This window comes from Gorilla gorilla, chromosome 5 (assembly GCF_029281585.2).
Source record: "Gorilla gorilla gorilla isolate KB3781 chromosome 5, NHGRI_mGorGor1-v2.1_pri, whole genome shotgun sequence".
Lineage (NCBI taxonomy): Eukaryota > Metazoa > Chordata > Mammalia > Primates > Hominidae > Gorilla > Gorilla gorilla.
This window is the reverse complement of record NC_073229.2, coordinates 162,422,571-162,442,315: the sequence shown is the minus strand read 5'-3', so window position 1 is coordinate 162,442,315 and position 19,745 is coordinate 162,422,571. Positions and strand designations below refer to the sequence as shown.

General features: G+C 39.7%; 1 protein-coding gene across 2 annotated transcripts in view; it reads right to left on the bottom strand.

Moving 5' to 3' along the window:
- ARFGEF3 (ARFGEF family member 3) overlaps positions 1-19,745 on the bottom strand; it is a 182,658-nt gene that overhangs the window by 95,410 nt on the left and 67,503 nt on the right. For both annotated transcript variants that reach the window (XM_019029912.4, XM_063707892.1), the window contains 4 exons: positions 19,497-19,565; positions 10,706-10,828; positions 6,329-6,371; positions 3,738-3,816 (listed from right to left, as the gene is read on the bottom strand). In XM_019029912.4, the coding sequence (XP_018885457.2) occupies positions 3,738-3,816; positions 6,329-6,371; positions 10,706-10,828; positions 19,497-19,565 (314 nt within the window). The remainder of the gene's footprint in view (positions 1-3,737; positions 3,817-6,328; positions 6,372-10,705; positions 10,829-19,496; positions 19,566-19,745) is intronic.

Here is a 19,745-nt window from a genome sequence, read left to right as displayed (position 1 = left end):
AATAACAAAACAAAAACAAAATATCTATTCTTAAGTCATGTGGTTAAGAAATGCTTTGTTTTTCAGTGACTGATTGAAATCTACAGCCTTTAGTTTCTAATATGTATGTGTGTGCATTTGCAATGTTTGTTTGTACAATGCATTTTCCTAACAATCTACAGTCAAATTTCTGATGTACACAGCCCAGTGTTCTTAACTGTGTGATGACTAGAATTAGCAGCAACTATTCTAAAAGCAAACAAACCAGTTTAAAGCAAATGTATGTCAAATATTTACTACATGAGAGGGATTCCTGGAGCTGATGGGGGTTCCTGGGTGGCTGGAACCATCCAGGTTTAAAGAACCATGAACTTGAACCCCAGAATACCAGGCATTCACTGGACCTACTCTAAGACTCTTTTCTGACTAAGGAACAATGGTATGTTTTAAGCCTATCCGTGTTGGGCCTACAGACTCATTCTGCCTTATCCTGCTGGCTAGGGGACTTATTTATTTTATTTATTTATTTATTTCGGAGTTTTGCTCTTGTTGCCTAGGCTGGAGTGCAATGGCGCAGTCTCAGCTCACGCAACCTCTGCCTCCCTGGTTCAAGCGATTCTCCTGCCTCAGCCCCCTAGTAGCTGGGATTACAGGCACCTGCCACCACGCCTGGTTAATTTTTTGTATTTTTAGTAGAGATGGGGTTTCACCATGTTGGCCAGGCTGGTCTTGAACTCCTGACCTCTAGCTAGGTTTTAATTACTAACTGGCATAACTACCATGAGCCTTTCCCACGTTTCTGGCACTTAAAAACTCCAGATTTTTCCCTTAGAAAACTACTCAGAAAAAAAGTTTAGCTAATTAGTTTTCCCTTGCTTGTGAAGTAACAAATACAGTCTTTATATTTTTTGTAGTTCTGGTGGTCTTCGTTCTATTCCCTGCCAATGCTAGGACCTGGGGGTGGAGCAGGGGTAAGGGAGAAGCACCCCCGACAGCTGGAAGTACCTGGCTGCCACCGGCGAGGCTGTGGTGTCCCCTGGTGAACACAAACAAGTTCACAGGGTTAATATCAGATGAGGACTCACCATGACTGCGCTGGAACAGGATGAAATCCAATCAGCGGCCATGCCTGAACTGAGGTCTTCTTTTTTAAAAGGGCTCTATATGACCACAAAAATGAACAAATGTCCCTCTCCCCTATGACTGACTCCCACTTCTTCTTCTATGACAACTCTAGCTCCCATCTGTTCATCCTGTCTGCTAGAAAAACTTAAGATGCCCAGTGCTAGAATTGCGCCTACTTTCTGACAGCACCCAATCTTTGAACAGAACGCTCAATTTTTAACCCATTCTAAGTCACCTAACTCATGTTAAAATCCTATAACAACCCCTCCTAACACCCTTTTACTGTCCTGTGGTTTCCCATGATGGACAGGCTCCCTCACATAAGAAGTTACTAAAATGAATCCTGTTAACTTCAGGTGTTCCTGGAGCTCTTTGGCTGATGGGCATTCCCAGTCTTTTAAGTGAATTTTCTCACTCAATCTTACAAAAACATGAATGCGTTTTATATGACTGATATTATATTCTATACAATATTATAGTAATTATCATAAGAAATAGTCTATTAATTATTTTATAGGATACACAGACTTAGGGTGGTTCAGATCTTTGTCCAAAGCCACATGCCAGTAAGGGGCAAAGCGTGGGTTTTAACCCAGGTAATCCAACAAAGATAATGTAGTTGAGCCAATAGTGATTACACACCACTCTTGACTGGGTCTTAGGAGAAAATATGCCAATAGAAACATATTCCAACTCTGCTATACCAGCTGTCTGTGTTATGATGGAGGGGAACTGGACGGGGATGAGGACTTAGCACTAGGAGAGATCAGACCTCTGGTCATTGATGGGTAGAGTGAACACATGACCTATCCAAACCAGAACACCTTTGAGAGTGAAGGAGGGTAATTATAATTATTACACAACAGGTAAAATCTGGGACTGTCCCAAGCAAAGCAGGTGGCATAGGGGCCTTACAGATGGGGTCGCTGCAGTTGGTGCTAGAGCCCTCAGTTAGGATGGTAATCTGAGTGCCAGCTCCACTGTTCCAACACGCCATGGTCAGGAAAGATGGGGACCTAAGCAGGGTACAGCAGGAACTATTTACGTCCATCTGCTGTAGGACTCAGCCCTCCTGAGCAAGGGGAAGCCCAGACCTGCTGTCTGCCTAGCCTGCCAGGGTCCAGGGATGGGAGAAATTTGAGGGTGGGGGTAGGGAAAAAGTTAAGTGCTATTTCTTTTTGGTTTATACTATCCATGTATTATACAGGCTTTTTCATTTTAAAAAATAAACTTTATTGTGCATATTTAAGGTTTACAACATGATGTTATAGGATTTATATATATAGTAAAATGGTTACTATAGTGAAACAAATTAACATATCCATCATCTCACAGTTACTCATTTCCTCCCACTACCCATCCACATCCCAGTGGCAAGAGCAGCTGTAAGCTACTCATTTAGCAAAAATCCTGAATACAATACACTATTAATAACTATAATCCCCAAGTTGTACATTTGATCTTTAGACTTATTCAACCTACACATTTGCTACTTTGAATCCTTTGCCTTATATCTCCCCGTTTCCTCTCCCCTACCCCAACCCTGGTACCACTATTTTATTTTCTATTTGACCTTGAAGTGCCTCAATAAAGAGAGCTTACTTTGGTCAAAATATAGAGGTGACTTATAGGAACAACAGAAGAATTGACGAAGAAATCATTTGGCAACAACTTTTAAGAGTAATTCAATGCTTAGCTTTAAAAAATCCTAAATTTCTGAGAAACCAAAAGCAAAACAAATAACAAAATGAGTTTCTGCAATGCTTCCAGCAAAGTGAGAGTCCTCATTCTTGCCTACAACTAGACTATTTCTCCCAACTCATTACTGCATTTAAAATTCAACAAGTGAGTTTTCTGCATTATCAGATGTCCTAGTTACCAATGAATGATAGTTTAATGTCTTTCATAATTCAAAGGACACTTCAGAATTGTAACTGTGTTGTAGAATTTTGCAATTCATGACATATGTAGCTGGTGGAGACTTTTCGCCCCATGTTGAAAGTCTGGTGTTTTATGATTTGGCTTTACTACAGGTGCATAGGTTGTCTTGTTAATGACTGCACGGAAAGATGGAGCAGAAGGCATCACCTAAGTGAACTCAGATATTGATTAAGCTGATACGCAAAACAAAAAAAAAAGTAAAAGAGTAATATGCTCTTTTTAAAGACAGTTGTGTGAGCTCATAGGCTCTGGAATGTTAGAAGAAATAGAGCACAGTCCAACGCTGTCATTTGGTAGAGGAAGAAAGGGCAGCATGGTTTGATGAGAAGAGTCAGGCACCAGGACACAGCTGAGATCTGGCTGAGACAGGACTGGCTCTCATACCAACCAGCACTCAGCCCAAAATTCTTCCCACTCAGCTTCATGCTCCATGAAGCAATTGTTCTCTGTAAGGTATCATCTTCCCATTGTCACATCAGAAAGTTATATACTCTAGTAATGGTATTTGGTTAGTTGAACTGCACCAAATTTCAGAATATATTCCTCAGTAAATACCAGTGTTTAGGGTGTGGAGGGGGGAAGCTATTGTCCCTATAATCTTACAATCCATAATTTGAAGTGATGCTGCAGACAAAGGTTATTTCAGAAGTAGACCACTGGTAAAGAAAAGCGGCAGTGGTTAGGGCACTTACTTTATGGCGGCTTGCAGCTTCTCACACAGGACGGTGAGTACAGAGACAACATCATCACAGAGGGACTCTACTGTTGACCCTTCAAAACAGAGGAGGTTACAGGCATGAGACATCGACAGGGGGCACGACGAGCTCCCTGAACCATCCTTCCCGTCCTCCACTTTAGATGGTTTTTGAGACTGAAAAGATGATTTTCAGATGTGGAGAAGCCCTTAGGCCACCAAAGTGATGATCACAGAAATGATAAGAATTAAGTGTGATTATTCTTTGTTTGTTTGTTTATTTTTTGGAGACAGAGCCTCACTCTGTTACCCAGGCTGGAGTGCAGTGGCGCAATCTTGGCTCACTGCAACCTCCGCCTCCCAAGTTCAAGTGATTCTCCTGCCTCAGCCTCCCGAGTAGCTGGGATTACAGGCACCTGCCACCACACCCAGCTAATTTTTTGTATTTTTAGTCAAGACAGGTTTCACTATGTTGGCCAGGCTAGTTTTGAACTCCTGACCTCAAGTGATCCACCCACTTCGGCCTCCCAAAGTGTTGGGATTACAGACATGAACCACCGTGCCTGGCTTATAATTATTCTTTCTAAAGCAAAACACTCAAAAGATAGTCCAGAAAGAAAATAGATTGTTTCTTATTAATAAAAATCACTCACACTTAACAAAGGGAAATTTAGTAATTTCAAAAACATCTTGATGGACAAGAATTTTCTTAATATTTAGGCCAGTGGTCTATGTGTGTATTCCTTATTCTGACCCTTGAATTTCTGGGTCTTCTGAGCTATTTAGAATGGTATCACAGAGAGATAAAATAAGGTAGCATGGGAAAAGATGGGCTTTGGAACTAAGAAATCAGAGAAAAATGGGGCGAAATAATTTAGCCAAATCTTTACCTACTTTATTTGTTGAGTATCTGCAGGGCACATGGTCTTTGTTGATACTGAAGCAACAGTCAATGTCAGAAAAATAAAATTTCCCTCTAAATGTGTTCTAGTTTCCAGAAACTAGAACCAAAACTCCCATAGAAGCATAGTGGGAAAAAGGCTGAAATCTGGAATCTGTTAAACTACATATCGAAAACTGCTGATTGTGTGAGCTTGGGCAAACTTCAGTTTTTCTTCTGGCAAAAATGGGATAAATAATACCAATTTCACAGAATTATCAGGCTACATGAAATAGTAAGTGGAAGCATTTGTTTTCTAAAATAAAAACCTGTAAACGTCTTTACAAATGTGGCTCTAAGTATCTGATGAATGTATAAATGAATGATGACGGTACGTCAAGGAAGATGGAGAGAAAATGGCAAATGTGTAAGAGAGAAAGTAAAGTTGGAGGAAGGCAGGGAAAGAGAAATAAATGGCTGGTCCTCAGAATTAAGATCTTAAGTGCAGCAACAAAAAAGAATAAGCTACAATGATAAAACATAGTTTAATAAAACCCACACAAGCAGTCCTTAAGCTCAATTTTAGACAAACGTCAAATGAGTCCCTCTGTCAATTTTTTACTACTATATTTTTTAGAGATGTATCCTTGACCGAGAAGTCGCAGACCCCCTTTTTTTAGTTTATAAAATCATCCTACATTAAAGTGAAGCCTTTATGAGAACACCATAGCCAAAAAGAGGAAAGGAAGATAGAACATCTTAGCGCACGTCACTGAGAGCATCCAACTGAAAAGGGCACCTTCCAGTCCGCGGCCCAAGAATGTGGCATCATGGGACTGAAACAATACTCTAGTGAAACAACTCTAGTGATGCTTTAGAATGTGACTTAAGGCGTGTCTCTTTCTCATTTCTTTCAAATACCCTTCCTCTCCTAATTGTGGCTGTTAAGCTGTTTCTCTCCTTTTCATTCTCTCCTTTTTTTTCCCTCCTCCTCACCTCCATCTCCTTCTCACTATTATTAACTGGCACATATAATAGAAAAGCAGATTTTGGCAGTATTTAAAAAATTACTGAACAAAGTCTAAATTTCAATTTTTTAATCAGATACTTTTGCATACTTTCAGAAAACAATATTATCAAACCTGGTTTTAAAAATTAAATTGCTGGTTAATTATATATGTGGACTTCTATATTTTTTTCTTTTCCTGTGGGTCAGAATGAAAGTTCCTTAACTTGATTTCAGCTGATCTTTAAATTGGGCTGTCTGCAAGAGGCCCTGTGAGATGACTCATCATTCATGTCAAAAAACTGGTATTTGACAAACACAATTCTGGTGCAATAACACTGTATGCCAATCAGGTTTCTATAATCTTCTATCTAGTTATTCTCATTTTAGCAATTAAACCTGACTTCATGGAGAATGAAGTAACTAACAAAGCCCGCCTCCAAATGAGAGGTATGTGAAGCGTTAATTTCCCTCAGGTAGTTGGATCAGGAACAGGTGTGGTTGGCATAAGTGAATGTAGGAACAGAAGGAAGACAACAGCTGATTAAATAATGCCACCTAAGGCAAAGCCAAGCACAACCTCCAAGAGAATGGTAAAACAACCGAGAGCTCCTAGACATCTTTGTACCCCTCACTCCAAGCACACAGTAGGCATTCTCACACCTGCTTTAAAAACTGAACTAGTACAAATCAAATGCAATACCTTGATTCCCGAATTCCTGTGGGACATCTGGGTTTTCAATTATCTAGTAAGGGAGACACACATAATTAGGAGATTCAGGCAAGAAAAATCTTGACTCTTTGACAATGGGAAAATTCTAGGAAACAAAATGGCTTCCGGGGTGCCCTGGGCTCAGCTACCTTGCCTGAGCCCACCCTCTACCCACTAGCTCTTGAGAGCATTTCATTATTCACGGTGTTTATGAGACAGATTATGATCTCTGGAATTGAGCTTATTAGTTCCCAAAATAATTCATTCACGTTTGTGTGGACACTCTTGCGTGGACACTTCCTGGAAGTTTAAACCCTGTGGTGCACTTAAACTCGCAGGATTCCAAGATGCTGGGCTGTGACCTGGGGCAATGCCTGCCTGAAGAGGTGAGTTAATTTCGCACAGAGAACAACCTATTCCAAGGCTACAGCTGATACTGTGCGTGGCCCCTAATAAACACAGACTCTTGGCCATAAGAAGGATTAGGTTCCTGGACTTCAAAATACAGGTCCAAAGATAACCACTGGTCAGAATCTCCATCTTTGTATTTGATGGGGAGCATTTTAACTGTACCTAGCCAGCTGCTCTTGGCTAGGTACATCCAGAACTATGAGGGCAGAGACAGAACTGTGAGGGAAGGGAAAATAGGAAGGAAAAGACATTTACAAATAATCAGACTTACTTCCCATTGCAGGGATAACTCAGTGACTACTGAGCAGAGACTAGGAAGGTGGCACTTTATTCTCCTTACCTCTTTGCACCAAGAGATAATCCGGAAGTATTTTCATGCCAACTAATTACCGGACATGTAACTCATCCCATGGTGCTGATTTAATTTTTAAACTTGCTACAGGCACGCATTTCTACCATTCTCTGCTCATTAATCTGCAAGCTCAGCTGCTTCCACAACAACTTTTGCGAAATGTTATGTCAGTATCTACAGCTCAGAATGGCTAAAGTCAAGTTGAGAACAACACTTTCTAGAGGAAGCACATTTAAGTCATATTTAAGGGTAGGAGAATCCTTCCACCTTTCAGCCCCAAATATTTAAATGTAGCAACTTTACTTTTTGAAATTAGTAACTTACAACTTAACAATAGCTTAGGTTACCTAAAATAATTCAATAATAAAGCTGGATAATATGTAGGATTTGTGACGATACAAAATCAAAATTATCGTCTGTCCTGGGATGCAGCTGGGGATAAACATTTATTAGGTTGAAGATACACATCCTGCTAGTGATTTTGGCATTCTACATTATTTATTTTCTTTCCACTGCATTTAACCTTCCTAATTTTGAGGTGGCCCATGATGTCTTTCCAGTTGATAACTGAAATGAGTGACTGAGGCAAGTATCTCCATCAATTGAGGTTTATTAAGCCAGCTTTAGGGCACGCCCGGGAAAAGTGTGAGCTGCTGACACACCTGTGGCTGTCTGCACCTGTGGCTGTTTTTCTGAAGAGGCTTTCAGGAGGTTTTACATTTCAGGAGGTTTCTACATTTCCTTAAAGGAAGGGGGAAGGCATGTAGGAAGAAGGGCAGGTAGGCAGTAATGCAAATGGTTACATGCTTGTGAGATTTTACTTAGTGCCCAGTAAATCTAAATTTTACATAAGGTGAATGTTTGAAGAAAAAAATGGGAGTAACGGAAGAATCAATTATGCACATATCTCTGGGTAGACAGAGGAGTGATGGATCTTGCCTTTATTCTGCACCTGGGAAGATGGGCTTGTAAACAACTTTATCAGTGTGGAATCAGAAGGATTTTAGTTTTAGGTGCTAGACTTAGATTGCGGATAAAGTTACAATAGGCATGTCCTTGTTTATGGGAGGCCAGCAAAGATTTGACTTAAGAGTGATCTGTGGGGGCAGTCATTTGGATATGCTTGAGGCCTTTTACCCTTCTGAGGTGGTCTGGCTAATACATAATGCTAGTAGCAGCATCTCATTTGGAAGAGGGTGTTACATGACTCAGCCTCCAGGCTTAACCTTCCCTTTGGCATAAAAAATTTGGGGGTCCTGAGATTTTAAAAATTTTCTTTTGCACAGTGATAGGCCGTGCTAGAAAATATACACATCTTCCCCAGGTAATGCTCAGTGTTTCTCCAGGTAATGCTCCAGGTAATGCTCAGGGGAATACGTGGCCTCTTTAGAGCAAACCCCTCCATTCCTATAGATGATTCCACTTTAAGAGCTTTAAAAAAATACCTAAATTCTTATGTGGCAAAACTTATGTCTCCCTCCATTGGACATCACAAATGCTTCAAATACCAGCATCCCGAGACCTGTGTTTTCTGGGACATGGAATCACATCTCCAGGGACCGCATGAGTAATAGAAAGGAAATAACAGGAAACACCAATTTTCCACTTAATTTGAGATCTTGCCTCCAGTTGGGGTGAGTCCAGATGGTCCGTGATGAGCAGGACCAGAAGGCTGTTTAGCCACATAATACCCAGGATGGAGACAGACAGCCTCTACAGTATCACCTGCCCCTCCACAGCCATACCTTTGCCATTCTTATGGAAGAGCAGTATGACAAAGACTGGGTTATTTGACTGGAAATCTAATACTCTCCTACTTAAAAATTTTACAATAAGATTAAATGAACTCATATAATTGAAAGCCCTTTGAAATTACAAAGTTTGATTTAAATGATTTAAAATATTAGGATATTATTAATATAGTGTTTGATCATATTGCCATTTAGCATGGATGAAATATGAGTGTATATTATAAGATTTCTCAACATCTTAGATTTATCTCAATTAAAAATTTTTTCTCTTATTTTCTATTTATGTATTTTAATTTCTTTTAAACTAAATATTCCCATACTAGCTATATCCAAAATCCTACTATAAATAAAATTGTTTTTAGCAAGCAGTAAGCTAAAGTAATAAAAATATCTCAAGTTAAAACAATCTTTAATAGAAACTGGGGCTTTGGATACAGCAAACAGAAAAGAAAAAAAATCAATATTTGTTTTTTCAGATTAGTGTTGTTTTCAACACTGGCTGCCAGAGCACATATTAACTGAGAACTTGCACTGGCAGTCAGCTAGAGACCAGGGGTTTACTTCTGGCTCCTTCATTGATAAGCTCATTCATTTCAGATTTCAATTTCATCTTTCTGAGTTTCACCTTCTCAGCTATAAATGAGGAAAAAAGAATTTGACTAGATCATCTCTAAGGTTCCCCTCAATTCCATGATTTTCTAAAAATTAGAAAATAATTGAAATTAAAAATAATTACAAATAGTTGAAGTTAAATAAGAAATCCTAATTTTTATAAAATTAATCTCAGAGAGATCTGGGACTGTAACTGAGATTTTTTTTTTTTTTTTTTTTTTCCTGAGACAGAGTTTCACTCAGTTACCCAGGCTAGAGTGCAGTGGGCATGATCTCAGCTCACTGCAACTTCTACCTCCTGAGTTCAAGCGATTCTCCTGCCTCAGCCTCCCAAGTAGCTGGGATTACAGGTGTGCACCACCACACCCGGTTAATTTTTTGGATTTTTAATAGAGACGGGGTTTCGCTATGTTGGCCAGGCTGGTCTCAAACTCCTAACCTTGGGTGATCCGCCCACCTCGGCCTCCCAAAGTGCTGAGATTACAGGTGTGAGCCACTACGTCCAGCTGTAACTGAGATTTTCCATTTGAACAAATAACTAATGTCATTTCAGAACACTCCTTGCAGATTTCAAAAGGATTTTAATCTAAATTATGACAGAGGCAGATTTTAAAACAACACAAAACACCAATTTTGAAGAGGAATCACTCTCTCATTAACATTCCCAGAAGATAATATATACAAGGAGCCAATTACGTTGACATTTTCCCCTGGAATGCTCATTTTAGACAATCTGTTCAAGTTTAGAGCAAAAAGCTCTAGTGGGCTTTGATGATAGAGAGAAGACAAGTTTAGTTTCACCCTGAAGGCCCCAGCAGGTGAGGGAGGCCTCCTGCCACCATCTTTTAGTTAACAAAGGGAAACATACCCAACCTCAAAGCATGTAATAAATTCTATTCATTTTTCTTAATTTCAAATTTACTTCCAATATTTGTTAGTATATCGCAACGTTTCTAATAAAAATTTTCAGTGTGAGAAGTTTTAAAACAATGATTAAAAAATAAGTTTTAAAATAACTCAAAAAATCACAGAAACTGTAAGGAAAAGCAATTCTCAAAGCTTTAGGGTGAAACAGGCAAACATCTAAAGAGCTTAATGTGTACAAATAAATGTTCTGTTAAAACAAGCAAGCCCTTCCTACTGTTTTCAGGAGGCAGGTAGCCCTGGCAGTGGGGGCCCCGGGGCACGGGATACACAGACACCACCAGGAAGGTGATGAACGTGGGGATGTCACAGACTCACCGTATTCTCCTGCCTCTGTCGTAACTGTAAAGTCAAGTCACTCAGCATTTGACTGAGAGTTGCCCGCACAGCAGTGTTTATGCTACGCTGGTGACAGCTGCTTATGTACGTCTCAATGCACACCTGTTAAAGAAATAAGACAGCAACACACATGTCTGCAGGTATCAGCTTATTACCAACATTCTTTGGGATTGACCAGAGAGGATATCAAATCCCTCTTAAACAGAAAGTCAGCCTGATTTAGGACTGGTTATTACTAAATATATTTTAAATCCCTGGAAATTTGTTTTTAAGCATATAGGAAAAGTAATATTTCCCTAAGGAACCATTCTTACAACCTGTTCCTCTGAGCATCATAGGGGAACGCAAATTAGTGATTTTTAGATGTGCCAAATAATTCTATCTAGAATCAACTCAGGTGGCTGGAAATTAATCAGAAAGAGCTCCCTTCATAGTGAAATAGAACAGAATTTATTAACTCCCAGGTTGTGCAGTGTGGGAAAAGGGTTAACAAAACCCTTTCTCCTGCTCTATGAATGAGTTTGACCTTGGGTCAACCCTCTAGCTGTGTTCTTCTGGAAATTTCATAAAGGCAGGACATCAGCTGTGTTACTAGGTAGCATGGCTTATGGCAAAAATGTTTCCAAATTCCTACGCTACATCTGAATTGGGAGAACTGTGAATCAACTATAAATACCTGGTGGGTAGCCACAGGTTTGGGCTTCCCTAGGTTTACTGACTCTTCGAATTGACACGTCCTCTGCAGGAACTCTGCAAACTCTGCTAATAGAGTTGTTTCAGAAATATTGGTCCTATTTGGGACATGGGGCTTCTAGACCAAGGTGACTGCACTCACCGAGATGGCTCTCATCTCCTTGCACCTACACTGTCATTTGAGAGCCAGAGGTTCTTCTCTAGGCTGCTGTGAGGACCCCCAGGAATAACAATGCCTAACACTGTCCTGCTTCTGTTTCCTGTCCTGTGTCCTGCAAAGTGAATATAACTCCAAGGGTGGCCTATTTGGGTCTTACCAGTCTCCATGTCTAGTTGAGCCTAAAAAGACCTGGTGGTGGCTACTACATGGAGAAATCTCAATTAGAAAAAAAAAAAAAAATCCCTCATTTGATAATATGCTGCTAAAAGTCATGACTTTTCAGATTTTACTGCCTCTAATTCTTCTGGAAGCCACAGGATGGGCACGAAAATGCATGCTTTAAATTTGCCTCCTTTTTTTCTCTCCATAAGGCATTCAATTTTACAAAGCATATTTAGAGACACAAAAACAAAAAGAGGTGTTTAATTTCCTAAATTATTTTTCTAGGAATAGCTCCAAGATTATCTACAATGAAAATCCAGGGTTCTCACCTACATGGCAAATTTAATTTGATGATTGACAACTGAGATGGGCAAGAGACTACATTTTAATCTTTGTTGCTGCTTCTGCTTAAGCTAGAGAATTTTCTGCCAGGCCTCATGTTATCTTTTTCTTTCTGCCATGCCTCACTATGTTTACCTAGCAGAATTAACTAGGTGAACATAATTTTTTTTAAGTTTAATTTATCTCCTATTGAATGATAATATTTCAAAGGAGCATTTGAAACTGAAAACTGTATTTGAAAAAAAAAAAAAAGGCAGTCTTCTCAACCTCGACAAAACCCAACAACTCCCAAACCTACATTTGAAAGTTGGCCTAGATTAATTAATTTCATAGTTAAAAAGCAAAAGCAAGTTATAAAGTATTTATTTTTCATAAAAGTATTTAGGGCACATGCCTTTTAATTCATTTTCTCAAATAACCATGGATATAGTGGATTTGAAGATACAATAATTTATGCATGCTTAGAAAAGAAAAGGTGTTTTACGCCAGATGCAGTGGCTCACACCTGTAACCCTAGCACTTTGGGAGGCTGAGGTGGCTGGATCGCTTGAGCCCAAGAGTTTGAGATCTGCCTGGGCGCAACGGGGCAAAACCCCGTCTCTACAAAAAATACACAAATTAGCCGGGCATGGTGGTGCACGCCTATAGTCCCAGCTCCAGGCATGGGAGGATCACCTGAGCCTGGGAAGGTAGAGGCTACAAGGAGCCATGATATTGTGCCACTCTAGTCTGGGTGACAGAGACCCTACCTACCCCCTGAAAGGTGTTTTAACCCTGAAATGCTTCTACTTTTGCATGTGATGAAATGGTTTTAAAACTTTGAAGATACATCTAAATGAGTGCAGTGATTCACTTTGATGAAGCCAAACTCTCCATCATGTATCATTTGTACTTCATAATTTAACAGTTTTCTTTAAATCTTACATTTTCCCGAGAAATCTTTATAACTGTTGATCTTTAAGATCTATAAGCTCTGCCATTTTAAATTTATGGGGGAATTTTAAGCCTTAAAAGCATTACAGATGAAAGAGGAGCTATTTTGAGAGCTGAACTACACACTTAATATAAACTCTCTTGAATACTGAGAAACATACCACTATGCAATCTCTGTTAAAAAATTACATCATTCACTTTAGACTCATGAAAGAAAGTGCATGCATGAGGAACTGGATTTTATATAACGCAGTGCTGTAAACAGACAAGAACTTTCCAAATATCTAATGTATTTTTTTTTTTTAGTTTTAATGCCAGCACTGTTTTTACTGTTTAGTTGCTAATACTATACATATACTACTGGATATGACTTATTGCAGTAGGCATTTTATTCAGGGAAAAGGTAAGCATGTTTACTCAGCTAAAAAAAAGTATTAATTTAAGAAGCCCATTTGGCTAAAGTTAGGAGTATAAAGACTGAATATGACAAAAAGGTATCCCATTAAATATAAAAATTACCATGCATTTGATGACATGGTTATCTTTAGGTACCCAGAAAGAAATGCTTTCTCAGCTATCTTGACATCTTCTAAAGGAAAGTTTCTTACACTTCCTGTAATAATATATTGGTAAACTAGTCAGATTCATAGAACTAGAGCTTCCATTTTTAAACCTGTTCATTGTATTCAAGACCAACTATTTTTAATGTTTTTCTTCCTCTACCTCAGGGCAGTACTAAATGAGCACACTGAATCACAGCAGCTAAGAGAATACCATGTCCAAAAGCAGGCTGAATTTCTGGGACAGAGCTCATCAGTTTCTTCTTTCATTCTGCCCATTATTAGTTCTACCTGCCCGTGCTCTTTGCTTTCATTATGCAGAATCAACACTGGGAAAGCCTAAGTCCTGCACCTCTGCCAGAGACTCAAAGGGCCAAGTCAAATACCTTGTGAAAAGCCCTATAGGCACCTGATCACAGGGAACACACAAAGACGCAGGGCAGTGAGGAGGTTATAAGGGACACTTTGTGATTATTTCACTGATTCGTAAACATCCAGCTTTATAGCATGCTAAACAGAACTGAGAGCAAACAAACACGGTTAATGATACAAAATAAACCCCAAAAGTAGAAGGGAAAAGAACAAGAAAACACAAGTTTGCAGGCCATACATAAGCAATAAAAGCTTTACATCACTGAGTAAGTAGACTGATAGATAACAATACTAGGTTAAACCCAGGGAGAAATCACTAAAGTATTTACTATGAAGCAGCACAGTGGAACATAGCTATATATATATATTTTTTTCAATATATATTGGCCAAAGGGATCACAAATATTAAATAATATGCCACAATAAAAATGTGCTTAGCTTTATAAAATACATATGACCTTCATTTTGTTGAACTGTGCAATTACCTTCTCTTTCCCATCTGAATGGGGTTATTGGCACTGCTTTGTTAAAATCATGCATAATGCTAGTAAGTTCCATAAAGAGGAGAGCTAGTATATTTTCAACTGGAAAACTTTTATAAGGATGAAAAATAATTTACAGTGATTAAAAATAGAAAGGATCAGAGATTAAGCTATAAAAAAGCAGAAGGAATGTCTTCTATGTAGGGAAGACTATAAATGCTTCTTGAACACATTAGAACCAGAGAAAATCTTGGCTCTCACTGTAAGTCTAAGTTTCACGATTAATCATGCTGACAACTCAGTTGCCAGGCTATTCCTTATTCTCTCCTTCCTAAGACAGGTCAACAGGTAGGTACGTGGCAAGAGGCATCTCATCAAATGGGTCCTGCTGATGCAAACACACACACACACACACACACACACACACACACACACACGGGGTGAACTGAAGTTGTTTTATTATTTCTAGGAAACAGCTGTCTAAGTCTGATCACCACGTTAGGTAGGGAAGTTTGCTAGTTTTCCTTTTGGATGTCAACTCAAAAATAAATTCTAAAAGTGCCAGGCACACCCGGAGAAATCTGACTGTGACTTGCCTCTTCCTCCTCTATGGTCTTCGTGGCTTAAGTTGGCATATTAAAATGGCTTAAGACACCTTAACCCATCGATTCGTGCACTTTCCCAGGTGCCATCTACTTGGTCTACAGAAGGTTGGCTGAGAACCAGTCCAAACTGAAGCAGAGACACTGGTCTGTGTGTCTTCTAACTCCAAACAACTTCTTCACAAGCCATGCAAGAAAGAGGTTTAAGGGAGGTATGGAAATTCCTTGCTAAAGAAGCACGTGCTCAAAGCCCATCTAGCAGTTAACTAGCTAAAGAACAGACTCCTCAGAGGAGTCAAACCAGAATCAATAGAGACTGGCACACAGGAAAGAAAGGGTTTCAGGAAGGAAAAGTGAAGCTCCTTGAAATGCAGTTTCCTCACTCTAGTGGTCTCAACTGGTTTGAGGCCGTGGTCCTGCTTCCACGGCTAGTTTTCTTGCCAGGAGGAGGGCAAGAAAACTCCTCCCAGTCTTACAGAAAATATAACATCACAAGGTGCTTCTGAGATAAACAGATCAAGGTATCTGTGTACTTTTCTGCGGGATTATATCTGAGACTATCTGTTCCTTAATTGTAGAACATTTTATTTCAGGTATGTCTCAGAAATAATGCTATCATATCAGAGTAAAAGAAGTATTGGCCGGGTACGGTGGCTCATACCTGTAATCCCAGCACTTTGGGAGGCCGAGGCGGGTGGATCACGAGGTCAGGAGTTAGAGACCAGCCTGGCCAATATGGCGAAATCCCATCTCTATTAAAAATACAAAAAAACTAGCCAGGCGTGGTGGCATGCGCCTGTAATCCCAGCTACTCGGGAGGCTGAGGCAGGAGAATCGCTTGAACCCAGGAGGCGTAGGTTGCAGTGAGCTGAGATTGTGCCACTGCAGTCCAGCCTGGGAAACAGAGTGAGACTCCATCTCCCCCCACCCCCCAAAAAAGTATCACTGAACATTTCAAGAGCTATAAACCAGCCCAATCTAAAAAATACTTTAGTGACAACTAGAACTGTTAAATTAGAACCGTTGGTGGCAGGTGTTGAGCGTCAATGTTTTTTCAAGCTCCCCAGGGCAACAAGTGAAACTATTACAAACCTCCCATCCTCTGATGTGTTATATATAATGCTCACAAAAGATGCACTATCCATATGGAAAGATACTGGAAAAAGTGACATATTCCCGATGGCCACTTGAATCTATGGTCACAAAAAAATGAAATGAATAAACACTTGAGCTTTATATATATAAAACACCATAGAACAATTATCTAACTAAATGCCTCGGTAAAGGTCCAAGGGTATACGACTCCTAAGCACTTCAGTTGGTTGCCAATATTATTATAGAAGATTCTGCTAACATTCTCTAAGACTGAGGGGAAGCCAGGGAGCAATATGGCAGAGTGATTAAGAGTACATGTTTGCAATATTAAAAGTCTGGATTTGAATATCTAGCTGCAGAAACTTGAGCAAGCAAACTTCACTTTGCTTGTGTTCTTTATCTAGTTGTGGCAGAAATTAAAGGAGAATACATGTAAAATGCCACTTATTGCCATGCCTTAGACACTCAGTGACTAGTAGCTATTATTATTAACCAGTATATTAGGATGGAGGGCTGGCTGGAAGGAATAACAATAAAAAAGGTGTTTTTCATACCCTGAAATTATGAATCTTAGAGGAAAAAAAAATGGCCTTTGAGACAGATTTTGCTTGACCCTGATAGCATGCTACAGAATCAAAACTGGAAGTTTCTATGAGTCAATAAGATCAAACCAGCAAACACTCATTTATGAACTAGGCTTTCTGCTTTTGAGAAATCCCACAGAGAAGCCTTCCGCAGGTATAAAAACCCTTTCCAATGGAACAGGCTCACCGCAGCCTCCGCCTCCCAGGTTTAACCAATTCTGCCTCAGCCTCCCGAGTAGCTGGGATTACAGGCATGCACCACCACACCTGGCTAATTTGTATTTTTAGTAGAGACAGGGGTTTCCCCATGTTGGTTAGGCTGGTCTCGAACTCTCAACCTCAGGTGATCCGCCTGTCTCAGCCTCCCAAAGTGCTGGGATTACAGGCATGAGCCACTGCACCCAGCCCCACCTTTTTCTTTTACTCCAAGACCTTGGCAATTTCTGCTCCCATAGCTTTTTCCTATATGAAGGTAACTTTCCTTGGAAAACTCAACATATCTGCTACCCTGGGGATAATATTAACAGAAATCTTGGGCTCAGCTTTCAATCAATGAAGAGAAGGGCTATGCATCCACATGGAGTTTTAGTAATGATTTCATGAAATTGAACAGAAAGCACTTGTTGGATATTTCATAATTGTCCATTTTTATATTTGGTAATATTTCTTATGCTTCCTGTCACAGAGGATGCTGTTCTAAGAACTTTTCATTATTGCAGTTTAATTAAGCAAGTTAAATTTAGATACACAAATGAAGGGTGCCCTCTTATTTACATTTTGAGAGCTTAATGATCCTTTTATAGTTTCAGAACCTTGGGGAAATAGCCTCATTTTTCATGCTTAAGTACACATCCCACTTCCTGATCAGCAGGTTTCAGGATAAACACTATTCATGAGTAATAGTCAACGTATACAAAAGTAAGCAGGAAGAGAACATCTAGATTCCTTCTTTACATTTCCACAGGAGTTTTAAATGGTTTATTTTAAAGTGCTTTTATAAATTGCTTCCCGATTTCAAACGTGGCAATGGCAAACATTTCACATTTACCATGTGGCTGGACTTGCACTAAAAGCTTTTTATATGGATTGTATTTTTCTTGTCTAATTAGCACAACCACACTATGCGCTCAGTATCACTTATCATTTCATCTACAGAGAGCAAACATGAGGCTGGGACAGGTATCCGAGGCAACACCACTAGGCAGTGTAGAGCCGGCTTCATATCTAAGCAGTATGACTCCAGAGCCCATTTTTCTCTCCCACCAAGCTCAAATGCCTTTATCATTATATTGTTCTTTGGCTATGATCTGTTGTTGTTGTTTTTCCTTTCCTGGTTTTGGAAGAGGCCACAGTGTTTCGATGTTGCATCCTATCTGGACGGGCCTGCTGAGTCTTTTTATTTCGGCTTCCAGATACTCTCAGTGAACACCCTTCACTCGTGCCGAACTTGGTGGTGTGTGCCTATTATTCAGGAATTATATTTTCAATCATTCTGACTCTCATTCAAAAACTGGTTCTCGTGAGGTTGTTAGTATCAACAACCTCAATCCCTGGCAGCCCTCTCCTCCTGAAGACCCTCTGCTCCTTGTCTCCGCTTCCCCCCAGTTCCATCAGCAGGGGCAGTGGCTTGACACCTCCCCTCTCTTCCTTCACATGGCAAAGGGCTAACAAGCCTCTTACACACCAATCCTGCTTCTTGCTATTTTCAGAAACAACACTGTCTTTTGAAAAGTGAACCTGCAAATAATGAAAGAGCTCACAGGGCTCTCTTAAAATTCAATTAAAAACAAATGCAAATAAAACAAATACAGAGTATACATACAAATGTGTTAAAGTGTTCTTTCCATCTGTATCAATCCACATTTTAAAAGTGACTTGTATTGTAATGAGAGGTCAGCTGATTGGCTGCTGCTTTCTCATCTGACAGTCACATAAAAATTTTCTACATGCTCAAAAATAATTTTCTCTTAATTTTCACTCTTTAATACCACATGATACCATAAAAAGCACATGTATCTGCTAATATAAGTACTCTCCATGAGTGCTGATAATTAGCCTTTTTCTCCATCATTTCAGAACTCAAAATCATTCCTCTTTGTGGTTTGAATGTATACTCTTATCAGAACATACAAATCCTGTAGATATTCTTTTCAAGAAATGGAAGGGAAATTATTCCAAGCATATTAAAGTTCAGCTTTGAAATGATAGTGTTTCCAAAAGCCAAAGACATATGCCAGGCATTCAAGAAGCCAAGTTTTCTGTTGGACACATTCTTGGGCGTGCTGGAAGGCACACATTACTCTGGGCTGCAATACAGATTGCAATGAGAAGGCTTTTCAATGATCATTTCAAAAGGCATTCTTCAGGGTTTTGAAGATAGGGAGGGGATTTAATCTATAAACATCTCTCTAAATCTCCTACTTGGTTTCTTAAAAACTATTTTTTTAAATCAAATGCTTTTCAATGAATTGTAGGCAAATTAGACCGAGAAAGCAATACGCCTGGGTGGAGAAGGGTAAGGGGAACCAGTACTGTTATTTACGTGGTGAAGGCCTCAAGTGAAGCAAACGTAAGCATGCAGGGCTCTGAGACACACGGCATTACAACTAAGGATGGCGCACCACACAGCATGCTTCCCACAGATCAATTCCTTAGCGGAAATTCCCCACGGTAGTAATCAGAGAAGGATTCACTCCAGTGCTGGGGCTTAGTTCCACCCCAATATTTATCCCAGTCAGAGATAAAGCAGCTGTGAACAGGAGGCACAGACACAAGCAGTACTCACCTCCGCGATCTTCAGCACGGCACTCCCATTCAGATCAAATGTTGGCGTGTAGGTGATGCATAGTAAAACCTTTAACAAGGTGAGAGATGAAAGAAGAGACAAGGGGTTAACAGTATGGAAATTCACTGTTGTTTCATATGCCATTTGTGCAGTCCTGTTTTTATGATTCCTTTGCTATTTGCTTTACCTAATGTTTCTTTATATCCCACCCACTGCTTTCTCATTAGTGGCCACATGTTGCCTAATAAA